We start from the raw sequence: 12,275 nt of genomic DNA on the forward strand, positions 1-12,275 counted from the left end.
ATAATGAGTTGGTCTCGAAAACTTGTTTTCCATTTATGTGACCCACTTGGGGGTTTTTGGTGTCGGTTTGAACCCGAAGCACAATGGTGCAATATGGGTGTTGATACTCTCGTAATAATGCATAAATTATGTTTTTGCTAGTTTGGCTCCTTGAAGAATCTTTGATGAAAGGGAAAGCGAAGATTGTTGGTTCGTGAGCTATATTTAAATTTAAGGTAGTTTAGGCTTACTTTTGTTAGATTGAGCTTTATTATAGTATGACTTTGATATCTTGATAATATTGGGTGAGGTTTTAGATGTTGAAAAGTATGTGGTAATGTTGGGATTAGTTGAACCACTTAGGCTATTGAACTCATAAATGTGGTACTTGACTTATAGTCTAAAACCTCGTGTAGTTGGACTTGTTATTTCATGAATAGCATGGGAATGCTCTAGTTAGACGGAAGTGACCTGTTCACTTATCTTAAGAGTAAGTTGACCTAGATATTCATAGTTATGAAATTGGCCTTAGATGCTTTAGATGACTTAAGAGTAATACTTGAGGAAGAATTATCCTATAGAACTAGTGTGGTTTGATAAACCTTTAAGACATGATCTAGACGACTTAGCCTAGTTCCTGGTAGAAGTTAGACTTAAAGAGATAATTTGAAATATTAGAAGCGAAACTTGACCCGCCTTAAACTTGAACTATGTAGCTTCATTAGTGACTTAGATATTTGTTAAACACCTAGAATATGCTTGGGTTATATTATGTCTAAGCTAAATAAATGATTTATTCATGATGTTGATTTTGGAAATGATGTGCATACTTGATTGTTATCTTATTATCATTACTCGGATAGCATTGGAAAGTCTTGTAAATTGAACATATGACTATGCTATCACTTAACTTATTGGCTAGTTTACTATGTAAGCCTTGGATTATGTCATTACTCATATTATGTTCAAGCCTAGTGACTAAACTTATGTTTGTGTTGAAGAATTCCTTTCGTGCTAGTATTCTGAATCATGCCTATTAAGAGAGATTCTAGAAAGTATAATCATGGCTTGTAATTGACATGCTAATATCTATGTCAAATCTGGTAATGTGTTGAGTGTTCATACCATATGGATATATATGTTCATGCACTTACTATTATAATGCATCGATAATGAATGGTGAGGTACCATGGTATAGCCTTTCTTACTTCTCTTTCACTCTATTGTTTGTGGGGCTTGTACTTGCGAATGATTCGGCGACACACACAGACACACACATATATATATCTCATGATGTCTGGTACATCCGAAGAATACATTGATAATTTATGATGCCAGGTACATCTGAAGGGTATATTGATGATGTTATCATGCCTCAATAAGTCTGAAGGATACATTGATGATATTATGATACCCGGTACATCCGGAGGATAAACTGATGATGTTATGATGTCCGGTAAGTCCTAAGGATACATTGATAATATTATGATGTCCGATAAGTCCGGAGAATATATTGATGATATTAGATATTCGGTAAGTTCGGATGATATATTGACGATATTATGATGCCCGGTGGATTCAAAAAATATATTGATCATAGATGATGTTTGGTACATCTGGAGTAATACATTGATGTTATGATGATGCCCAATAAATTTGAAGAAATATATTGATGAAATGATGATACCCAATAAGCTCGGAGGATATGTTGATGGTATGATGATGTCTGGTAAGTTTGGAGAATATATATTGATATTATGTTCGGAGGATATTGTTTATGTGTGATTCTTCCTTTATATGATTACATCCGTATGTGTTTTGAAGGTATGATGTTATCCTTGGGATGTCAGTCATAATTCTTTGATACTAATCACTTGTTAAGTGGTGTAATTCTTGCTAGTGACGAATAGTGAGTAGAAGTAGAATATGCCGAATAAAGAGTTAAGACTAATTGGTAAGTGCAATCTTGTGTAGAAATAAGAATTCACCTAGTGAATATATTTGGCTTGGATAAACAAATTAATTAAGAAATATTGCCTTGTTAAAAGAATTGTATGGTAACTAGTTGACTACTAAATGACTATTTCACTTGATGACTAGAAGTCTAGATTACTAGTTAAGGAACCTTGTTAGTTGAAATGTGATAACTAGAAATTGTGGCTCTTATGTGGTCAATGGTGATAATAAGTTAGCATATGTTGATGATTAGTGATATTAATGCATAAAGTATAAGGTTGTTTGGTTGTTAAATGAGGATTGTAGATTTATGATGCTAGATAGTAAGAGGCGTTGGTTGATAGATAGATAGATAGATAGATAGATAGATAGATAGATAGATAGATAGATAGATAGGTGCATTTAATGATATGTAACCTTTTCCTATATGATGACTAGTGCGCCTATGATAACTTGAAATAAGCTTTGGTCAAATGGCATCTATTGGTTAGTAGTGCATCTTGACTAGATGTGGATGTTGGCTATTTAGTGAATAATAGTTAGTGTTAACTTGCAAATGAGGTTTATGTAAAGAATCGGTTAGGCTATAATTGGAGATCCTATAAGGACTAGTGAATTAGTAGTTTAATAATAATAAGAGTTGGTTGATTAATAATATGTAGATTGAGTGTATTGATATCATAGATATCTAAATAACTATATGACTAAGGTTATGAGTACTTGAGTATATGCTATTCCAATTGCGGAAATTGATGATTATTATTAATCTTGAAAAATGACCGTGGATGTGAAATGTAGTGAACCTTGGATAATGATACGTTGGCTACATGTTTATATACTTGATGATTTGATCCTTTCATGTACTCTCCGGTGGTATGGAACGCCGTGATGAGTTCTTTATGTATTATTTTTTTGGGTGTACTCCCCGATGGTATGGGACGTCGTGGTGAGTTCTTTTACTTTATGCTCTAATAAATGTATGTGCGTTGGGTGTACTCCCCGATGGTATGGGACGTCGTGGTGAGTTCTTTTACTTTATGCTCTAATAAATGTATGTGCGTTGAACTTAGTATTTGTGCGATTGAAATTGTATTAGTGTCGTTTTACGCTTCCGAGTTGATTACCTATTTATTTATGATGGTATTGGTACATATTGATATGAGATGTAGTATTATTGTTCTAGTTGATTATTTATTTTGTACAGTGATGATGAAGATGATTTGGGTTCGATTCTATACCTTTACTTAGAGATTTTGTCTTGCTTTATATCATAATTTAGCTCAGTCAGTCGATGATGCCAACTGATTACCTGTTGTTTTGATACTCATACTACACTTTTATACCTTTTTGGGGCAGACCCGAATACTAGTTGTCGCTGCTGAGTTGAGAACATGCAGTGTTGATCTTCCGGAGATTGGGCAAGCTCTCGGAGTTTCGAGCCGCCCGTTTTCCTCTATTCTTGTTCAGTCTTTTGTATTCGAGACAGAATTGTATTATCAAACTTAGATGCTCTTGTACTGATATTATCTGATCGTGGGATTGATATCCGTATTTGATTGTCTTTTGTAGAACATTATTGTTTGTTGTTGTGTTCATCTATTTTGGTCCTTGTCGGGCATTTCTACCGAAGTAATCTGGATTACGATGTTGACTTACCTACGGGTGGATTATAGTAGGTGTCATCATGATTCGTGAATCGGATCGTGACAAAGCTTTACTTCGTATCTGAAATATTTAGTAGTGGTTCTTTTAATAGGTATACTTGGAATCTATTAGAAGCATCTGGACGAGACTAGATATAAAATTTGAGGTAATTTAGACTCCTTTGTGATAGAAATTCAGATACGAAAATATCGCCATGATATTATATGAAAATATCATATGTTATTACATGATGTGACGTGTTGAAGCCATGAAAATTTCTTACAAAAGTGTAGGATAAAGCTGCATACATTACACCTTTGATCCGATCCTTTTCCAGACCTCATATATAACAAGAGCTTAGTTTAATGCACCAAATTTTCCTTTATTAACAAGTATATAATACTGATGCACACGCCATACACATCATACACACTAAGATGTATATATTATGGCCTAGACCATATTAGCAAGAAAGGTTAGGCTGTGATTAGAAGTTTCCTTGAGGTAATTAAAATTAAATTATTAACGTCAGCAGAATAGTTCTCGTAAAAATACACAGTTGAAACTTCATTTTCGCAACAAATAATCATCGCATCTAAAGAAGAAATAAAAAATAGTGAGAATCTAATATACATTCCCTATTAACAAAAAGCAAGAAGAATTACACATCTAAAGCATATAAATCATTATATATGACTGAGGGATAATTAACAGCTGAAAGATACTCAAAAGTTGGTTTTTCATTTTTTTTTTTTAATCAATATCACGCATTTAAAGGAGAGTATCTTCACGCTCTTTGCTATATCAGTGTCTGAAAAAGGCCAAATCTATCAAGCTGTAGTTCAAGAAGTGATACTAGCATGGGTGACACATGTATCTCATGACCTTTGAATATCACGCACTTAAAGAAAAATTTCTTCACGCTCTTTGCCACATCAACATCTAAAAAAGGCCAAAGCTGTCAGGCTGTAGTTCAAGAAGTGATACTAGTATGGATGACATGTGTCTCAAGACCCTTCACATGGAGTCAAGCAAGAGAGTTCCAAGGTTTACAAATGATGCTCATGCAAAAAGGAGCTTGAAAAAAGCTTGAAGAATGTCAATGAAAAACGTAAGTCATGTGTGAAGTGGAGGAAGAAAAGGGGCAATTTGTGCAAGTGACTACCTCTTAAATTCAAGAATTCACGAAGAAGACAATCAAATAAAATCCTTATCTCATTAAGGACAATATTATAAAAAGTCAATGTCTCCTTCATTTTCTTAATATACTAGTCTTTTTTAAACAGTAGATTATGTTGGACATTGAACTCTTTAAATTTGTAGCTTCTTCTTAATGAATTCCCTATTGGACATTGAACTCTTAAATTTATAGTTTCTTCTTAGTGAATTCCCTAGAAAATTAGAGCGTAACTAATAGTGGAATCTTGAATTCAATAAAGAAATTAGTAAGTAATTAATAGTGAAATCTTGGAATTGTTCATCAACTTCTTTTGGTTGATTAATTGAAAGTTCCCAATTTATAGTTATTTTGGTTTTCTTTTAATTTCCTAAGTAGATTGATATTTAAGTTGTTGAAATCAATTGGGAGGTGAGGATTTTAGCTCCTTGTTGTCCATAATTTCATTAGCTTGTATATTACCCACATATCCTTTTTCTCTTTTCCTTTCCTTCTTGTTTGATTCCTTTCAAGAAGCTAATCAGGACCTACAATAGCGCAGACATACTCTGACTCAATGAATTGGAACAACCACCCAGATAAGCAGCACCATAGTTGTTCTTTTTTTTTCAACACCATAGTTGTTCTCAAGAACAAAAATAGAGAACACTTCCTCACTTGTATAATATCCAGCCAGATAAAACTGTCTAAACAAGCAGTATATAATGCAAAAAAATAGCACAAACTTAACTCTATGCTATGGCGCAACAGAGACTACTACTCAAAAGCTATGAGAATGACAAGTAGAAAAAACAAAAGACACTACAACATTTTGCCAAATGGTCTCAATTCCCTAGGCATGCTATCAAAATTCCCAGAATTCACATCCGACTGAAGTAATGGTCTCTTCCCAACTTTCCATTGGATGCCTTCGGCCAAGTGCTCCTTGGTTGGTGTCAGCATTACAAAGTTGGGATCAGCCCTTTGATAGCTGCAATTTCAAAGATATCAAGCACTAAGAAACTTTTAAAGAAGCTCCTATGATGTGTTTTTTGGGACAGAAATCAGGATTTCAAGATTTTGATAGAGGACAGTAAAGACAAATGGATACATTAACGTGACAAATGATTCCTGCCTCTCCATTAAAAGGAAATTCTCACCCAGCTTTTGGTAGCTTACTGGCAGTAGAACTAGTGATATCTACTAATGTTGAAAAGATATGGACTCAATAGACAACTGAAGGATAACCAACCTTCCTTCTCTAATGTTGTCAACACGAATGCCAAATCCGAAGGCTGTTGCTCCTTTTATGCGATCTCTAGTAGCTGTAACCAACATAAAGTCATTATCAGAAACTAAATTTTCAAACAAAAATTAGACACATATAATTATAATACCTGCACAGCTTAGGTTTTAAGTTGGGCACAGATATCATCAGCCATTGAGACTCAACAATTATGATCTACACCTCTTAAATGAAGATAGAAAAGCCTCAGGGAAGGGTATACTCCAGTTGTTTAATCACCAGTTGGCACGAAAATCCAACAGTTAAATTATTTTTCACAACATAGTTTTAACACACATTGTGATACAGTTAGTTTTGCATCCTCAGGTGTGTGGTAAGCTAAATAATTACAACTGTAAAATAGATGCTCTTTATTATGTTATAGCTTTAGCATAAATCTCTATTACCTGAAACATTGAAAGTGAAGGAAGGTTTCCACCATGACTTAAACGCCAAAGCAACAGATGAGCTTAGAGGCCCCACCTTTCCCTGTTGCAGTAACCTTCGCAGTTATTACCCCTTGTTTAGGTTAGCATACACAAGAGGAGAGATCCAGAAGGTGATTACCTTGACCAAAAAATTTTTATTAGCTTGCCAAGATGCAGCAACTTGAAAGGTAGAATCGTGAATGCTGCTTGGAGCTTTCTCATCATTTACTCTGCCACAAAAATTTACAACAAAGTCAGATCCTACTTCACTCTGGCCAGCCTACAGCTTGCTACACTATCTCCGAATACCTCGTCTGCAACTCAAACCCAAAGTCAATATAGTTAGTAATTCCGACTACTTCATTTTCTTCTAGTGGATTTTTCACCTGTCATTACAAAAATTGCTAGTTTTAGTACTACCTTTGATGAAGCGTAGAAAACTTCCACAATAATGTCCAAAGCACTAATTCTAAATAACCAAGCACACATTATTTGGTTTCTTTTTTCAAATTAGATGTCATAAAGATAGAAGATCTCAAGCAAAAGATTTTTACATTAACAAGAACTTTTGTCTTCTCTATATTTTTCAGAAAATTAATACGAGTATCAGTGATAACGCTTTTCTAATCTGATTAGTGGTATAGCCTCTATGATTTTCCTGTATACTTCTTTCGCTTTCCAGATTGGCTGTTGCACACTACTCCTGAATAAGTGAACTACATATACTTTCCGAACTGGCAAGACAATTCAATACATGAGTTCTCAACTAAAACTGAGGCATAGTTAAATTACAGAAATGTTCTATTACACTGATGTTTATACAACTTTAAATCCAAGAACTTGATGCATATTTCCTCTTTGACAAATCAGCCAAAGAAATTTACAAAAATACCAAGACCCAGAGAATGTATTGAATGTACTAAATAGGCGTACGAACAGATTTACTATAACAAATATCTAAATCAAAAGAAGCAGTTAGTGGCATTATGCAACAGAATTCTTGTGGATCGTTCAGCAAAATTGCACTTTTATCATCACATGCTGCTGATTAAACTAGACATTACTTCCAAAATAAATTGAACTTGAAGCAAATCCAAATTGCATTTTAAGAGAGTGAGCTAACATCCTGTATGGCATTTCCTCAAGGAAGAGAAACATACCCGTCTTTGAACCACCACATGTTGATAGAATGAAGCAATAAACTGCAGCAAAAATTATTTAATATTAGAAGTGTACAGGTACAAATTACAAAATAGGCAATCGAAAACAATAGCCAGTGCATAACCAACTACTAGCTACACAATAATACTTCACAAAAATATTCTCCTGATCCAACCAAGAATGGGTCTAGAATTGGGCCCAAATGTCTATAGCAATAAACAAGAACTAAGGTTTTGCGGCAGAGCAGAAAATTAGCACAACAGAGATCTTAGCATGCCACTGATAGAAGGAAATGCAACGAACCTGTGAATTTTTTGCAAGCTCAAGACCAAAATTGAAGGATGGGCTCAACGGGCTGCCTGATCCCACTCCGTAGCCAATAGCACAGCTACAATTGTCTAAGTTCTTATACTTCTGTTCATTTTTGCTTCCAACTATCAAAAGTAAACAGAACCAATAAAAATACTACCCCATATAAACTCTGAGTTCCTCTTCTCTCTCTTACTCACTATGCATGCACGCATCATTGGGTTAACAAGTAATTTATGAACTGTAAAGGAACATTTTCTCTTAGATACCCAAGCTTTTACCCAATAATACATCAAAATAAGCTTAAAGCTCTTCTACCATGTCAAGTGGCCATGCATGTTCACAGCAAATGCATTCCTTTCACAGGATCAGAGACATGGATTACATATCTAATGCTTCTAGTACACCAAGGTCACATATGTGGTGCATATATTGAATGAATAAGACAAACTGGTAAGAGTATAGCACGGGTAAACAAAAATTCTCTGATGGATCTTTTGCACAATGAGCAACATTTTTTTTTGTTGTTGTTGCTCTTTTTGGTTGAATTGATCAGCACAAAATCAAATTTTCTAACCAGGAGTATATCTTGTTTACTAGTGTGACTAAATAATGAATATTTTTACTAAGGAAGCTAATTCGGTGAGTAGTGACAAAGAAAATTACACGGTGGTTCATACTGCACCCCGGTAGTTAACCTTCCCATCTTGCTCACCAGCCATGCACTTTTGGGAACATCATCTCCCACTGCACCAACATTAATTATTCCACTTATGAATTAAACAAGAAATAGCAAAAGATTATTCCACTCACAGCTAATACAAAGGAATGTCCAAACCAGAGAACTTAGCAAAAGCAAGTTCAAGTAAGACACAATAGGTCCCATTAAACATAAAAATTAATTTAATCATTGCATGTCACATACAAGCAAAAGGCATAAGAGTAGCGCCAACCGAGAGATTTGATGAGCCATATCTCAAACCCATGACTCCATAATCTTTTGAAGATATTCTGGACATTCAAAATGATCATGTCAGTCAGTGTACGTTGACATGTCTAGAAAAACAAGTCTGAGATACGGTCTATGAGAAAATCTGACCAACCTATTCTTTAAAAGCACTGGGAAAATGCCAAAAGCTCCAAACCCATATTTAGGGTAAAACGCACATGATCTCATCAGCAGTGTCCTAGCAATTGGAAAAACAATGGTGGTACAATTGTTTTTCAATCTAACGAATTTTTTTTTATGGAAGTGATTGAGACTTACGGATCATCAGTTGATACAAAAAGGTCAACAAATGTATGTGGATCCTCAACATCACTGGAACACGAGAATCAAGAAGTTAACCATGTTACGGAGTTAATAATTCTTCAAGAAGACAAAATATAATTAAAGCAAGAGGTTAAGAATACCTTTGCCAACGAAATTGTGCATTTCCTACAATTTTCTCCTCAGGCTTGTTGTCAAGGGGGCCTGCAACCTGAGAAGGCTAAGGAAAAACTTTGTTTCTTGTCAAGTTAACCCATCATTGAGGCAAGGAAACTGTCAAGACCATACCCAATATATTGTCCACAGACTACTTGATGGAACACATAGGACAAGGCCGAAGGTAATCTTTTACGAGAGAAGCTACAGTTGATGAAGTTTGAGAACTATGACTGTGACAACACATAAACTACTGAGGAAGGTGAATTTTGCAGAGTAGTTTCTTGACAATCCATGGGGGATGAAGAATGCATGTGTGGCGCATCTACAGATTCAGCTCGACCAATTTAATATATATATATATATATATATATATATAACGGAACAACTTTCAAAAACAAATCATTCTACTAAGTTCATAACATTGTCACAAAGGAATAATGGATGTTATGGTACTCCACAGCCACTGACTTAAAATGCTAAATCTGTTGCAAAGATGCATATTTCGAATTGACCAGCAACAAAACCTATTCAAGTAGAAGCTGCTCTTGATAGTGAATTATGCTGTGAGAAATTTCCCAACATTTTTGTGACTTATGCCCCGCAAGCACATCACCAAAACAAAAAGAAATGAAAGAACGGGAAACTGCAGGAATATAAAGCATACTAGCTACAAATATAACAAAATTAATAAGACTATAGATGGATACAGTTGCAATCAAATCAACGTGTGGATCATCAATTGGCTTAAGCATAATTCTGGTGCTAAAGTGCCTGGCTTCCTCGAAATAATCCTCAAAAAGGCATCTCAATGCCAGTTTCCCAAATAACAGATTATATGATGATTCCAGCATCCTACATTGCAAAAACATCAAACATAACTAAATCTGGATGAAGAGGCAAAAACGTGACCAAAAAAATAATAAGAAAAACAACAACTTGTGGCTGCTACATTTGTTTTATTTAAGTGAATAACATACTATGTCCCATCGGGAACTAAATGAAATTGGAATTACGATGACTTCTCTGTTAAGTTCAGAGAAACTTTCTGGAGCCAAACAATTCTGTTAGATCTTTTCAAGAATTTTTCGCCACATCTTTTTTCCCCAAAAACATCTCGAATGAAAAAGAATCTTGGACGTAGCTAGGGGGCACAAGGGGGTTTATCCAACCCCTCCGCCTAAAATTACACTGTAGTGTATACATAAAGTCAAATATTTTAATATATAAATAGTATATGTGGAATCCCCTTGGGCTCATTCATATATGTTAACTAACTTCTTTATATTTTGACTCGCCTTAGTGAAAAAGTCCCGATTCTACCACTAATAATTGGAGGCATACATTTTTCATCTTTCACTCATAGAACAATTAAAAATCCCCAAAAGCAACAATCGTCAAAACACTTTCTTCTTTTGCACAAACCATTTTCACCAAAAAGAACCTCCAAAGCTAGCATTGAAAAGGCATTCAAATGGGAATCTTAGTAGCTCAATTAGTTGGCTACTTATATTTCCACCTGTTCGATTCACCATATTGTAATCCCTCACCATGGACATAAAACAAAGTAAATAGAGAATTGACGTTTAAAAAATAAATAAATAAATAAAACCTTGTGCGGGCGGCGAGAGGAGGAAAATCGAAGAGGGGCGGAACTAAGACCATAAGCGGTGGAGGTTCTGCTGCGGCCGACCACAAGTTCCCCATCACTATTTACACAAATTACAACAGCAAAGTGAAGTTGTAAATTGAAATTGAATGAATTCAAGTGTGGAAAGTAGAAAAGAAAGCGGTTAAGGAAATTCCGAAATATCAGAATCTTTGCCCGGACGTTTCTCTTCTTACCCGCGACTCTTTCACCTTTCAAATGTCAGAGCCCCCATTCAGTGACGTGGCTATCTTAATTAGCTACCACGTCATATTGTCGCTCTCACAACCCAAATACATGAACCACTTCACTGCCTTTGCCATGCGTTTTACTCATTACAAATTTTCTAATTCAATTTTTTATTTTATTTATTTTTTCATTAATCAAAATAAAAATAAAAAAAAATCATATTTTATCCTTTATATTAATTATTTTTTATTTAAATTAAAATATAAATAACATTTAATAAAAGTATTATAGTAAACTAATCATATTATTAATTATTTTTCTTAATCCATATATCAACTCAATTTATATTGATAATTTGAGACAAATGAAGTATGAGTTATTGTCACAACAATTCTTTTACCCTATTTTATAAATTAATATCTTTTTTTATAGAGTTAATACAAAAAAATTACCCTAAATATGACATCAAATTATAACTTTGACCTTAAACTTTGATAGTGCACAAATAGTACCTTTAACTATTCAAAACCTGAACAAATATGACCTCCAATTTTACAATCTCATGCATGAGTCTCACTCGCGCCTACGTAGAAAGGTAATCCAATCACACGATGTCACGTCGTTAAAAGTGCTGACTTGGAGAGAGGTCATATTTGTACAATTTTAAATAATTAAAGGTTATATTTGTGCACTATCAAAGTTTTGTTTTTTGTGTTAAAACGACGTCGTTTTTATTAATCTTATTATTATTATTATTTTATTTATTTCTATAGCCGCAGAACCTATTTTTTTTAATTAAAAAAAAACAGTCACTAGCAGGGATCGAACCCTGCACAGTAGGCTGAAGGAAGTGCCCAAGAAGAGCAAATAACACCTCAAGGCTATCTAAGTGTCTTGTTTTATGTGGTTCAACATTAATATACATACATAAATATACATTTTCAATCTTATATATATACAAAGTAATTTTTTTACCGAGGGGGTTCAAGTGAACCCCATGGCAACCACGTAGGTCCGCCGCTCGTTAATTTAATAACGTTAATTTAATAACATTGTTTAATTATGTTAATTTGATAACGTTAATTTAATATACT

The 12,275-nt window shown here is 34.3% G+C and overlaps 1 protein-coding gene across 3 annotated transcripts; it reads right to left on the reverse strand.

The window, feature by feature from the left end:
• Positions 1–5,395: 5,395 nt before the first annotated feature.
• LOC107858812 lies at positions 5,396–11,331 on the reverse strand. 3 transcript variants are annotated; one of them, XM_047406544.1, is made up of 15 exons: positions 11,190–11,331; positions 10,957–11,053; positions 10,055–10,199; positions 9,332–9,399; positions 9,186–9,239; positions 9,022–9,105; positions 8,844–8,929; positions 8,585–8,665; positions 7,913–8,043; positions 7,609–7,650; positions 6,758–6,834; positions 6,588–6,678; positions 6,428–6,509; positions 5,988–6,060; positions 5,396–5,726 (listed from the first exon to the last, which is right to left on the reverse strand). In XM_047406544.1, exons 2-15 carry the CDS (start codon positions 11,049–11,051, stop codon positions 5,558–5,560), a joined length of 1,278 nt encoding a protein of 425 aa, XP_047262500.1. In that variant the 5' UTR covers positions 11,052–11,053; positions 11,190–11,331; the 3' UTR covers positions 5,396–5,557. The 3 variants fall into 3 exon arrangements, with proteins under 3 accessions (XP_047262500.1, XP_047262501.1, XP_047262502.1); XM_047406545.1 differs by lacking the exons at positions 10,957–11,053; positions 11,190–11,331 and adding an exon at positions 10,361–10,519; XM_047406546.1 differs by lacking the exons at positions 10,957–11,053; positions 11,190–11,331 and adding an exon at positions 10,325–10,499.
• Positions 11,332–12,275: the final 944 nt, after the last annotated feature.

The sequence above is a fragment of the Capsicum annuum genome, chromosome 2, assembly GCF_002878395.1.
Source record: "Capsicum annuum cultivar UCD-10X-F1 chromosome 2, UCD10Xv1.1, whole genome shotgun sequence".
Lineage (NCBI taxonomy): Eukaryota > Viridiplantae > Streptophyta > Magnoliopsida > Solanales > Solanaceae > Capsicum > Capsicum annuum.

Coding starts and splice junctions, on each gene's coding strand:
- LOC107858812 (XM_047406544.1), bottom strand. CDS start 11,051: ATGGGGAACTTGTGGTCGGCCGCAGCAGAACCTCCACCGCTTATGGTC. Junction 9,240..9,331: donor GCACAATTTCGTTGGCAAAG/GTATTCTTAACC, acceptor CTCGTGTTCCAG/TGATGTTGAGGATCCACATA. Junction 6,679..6,757: donor GGGTTTGAGTTGCAGACGAG/GTATTCGGAGAT, acceptor TTTTTGTGGCAG/AGTAAATGATGAGAAAGCTC.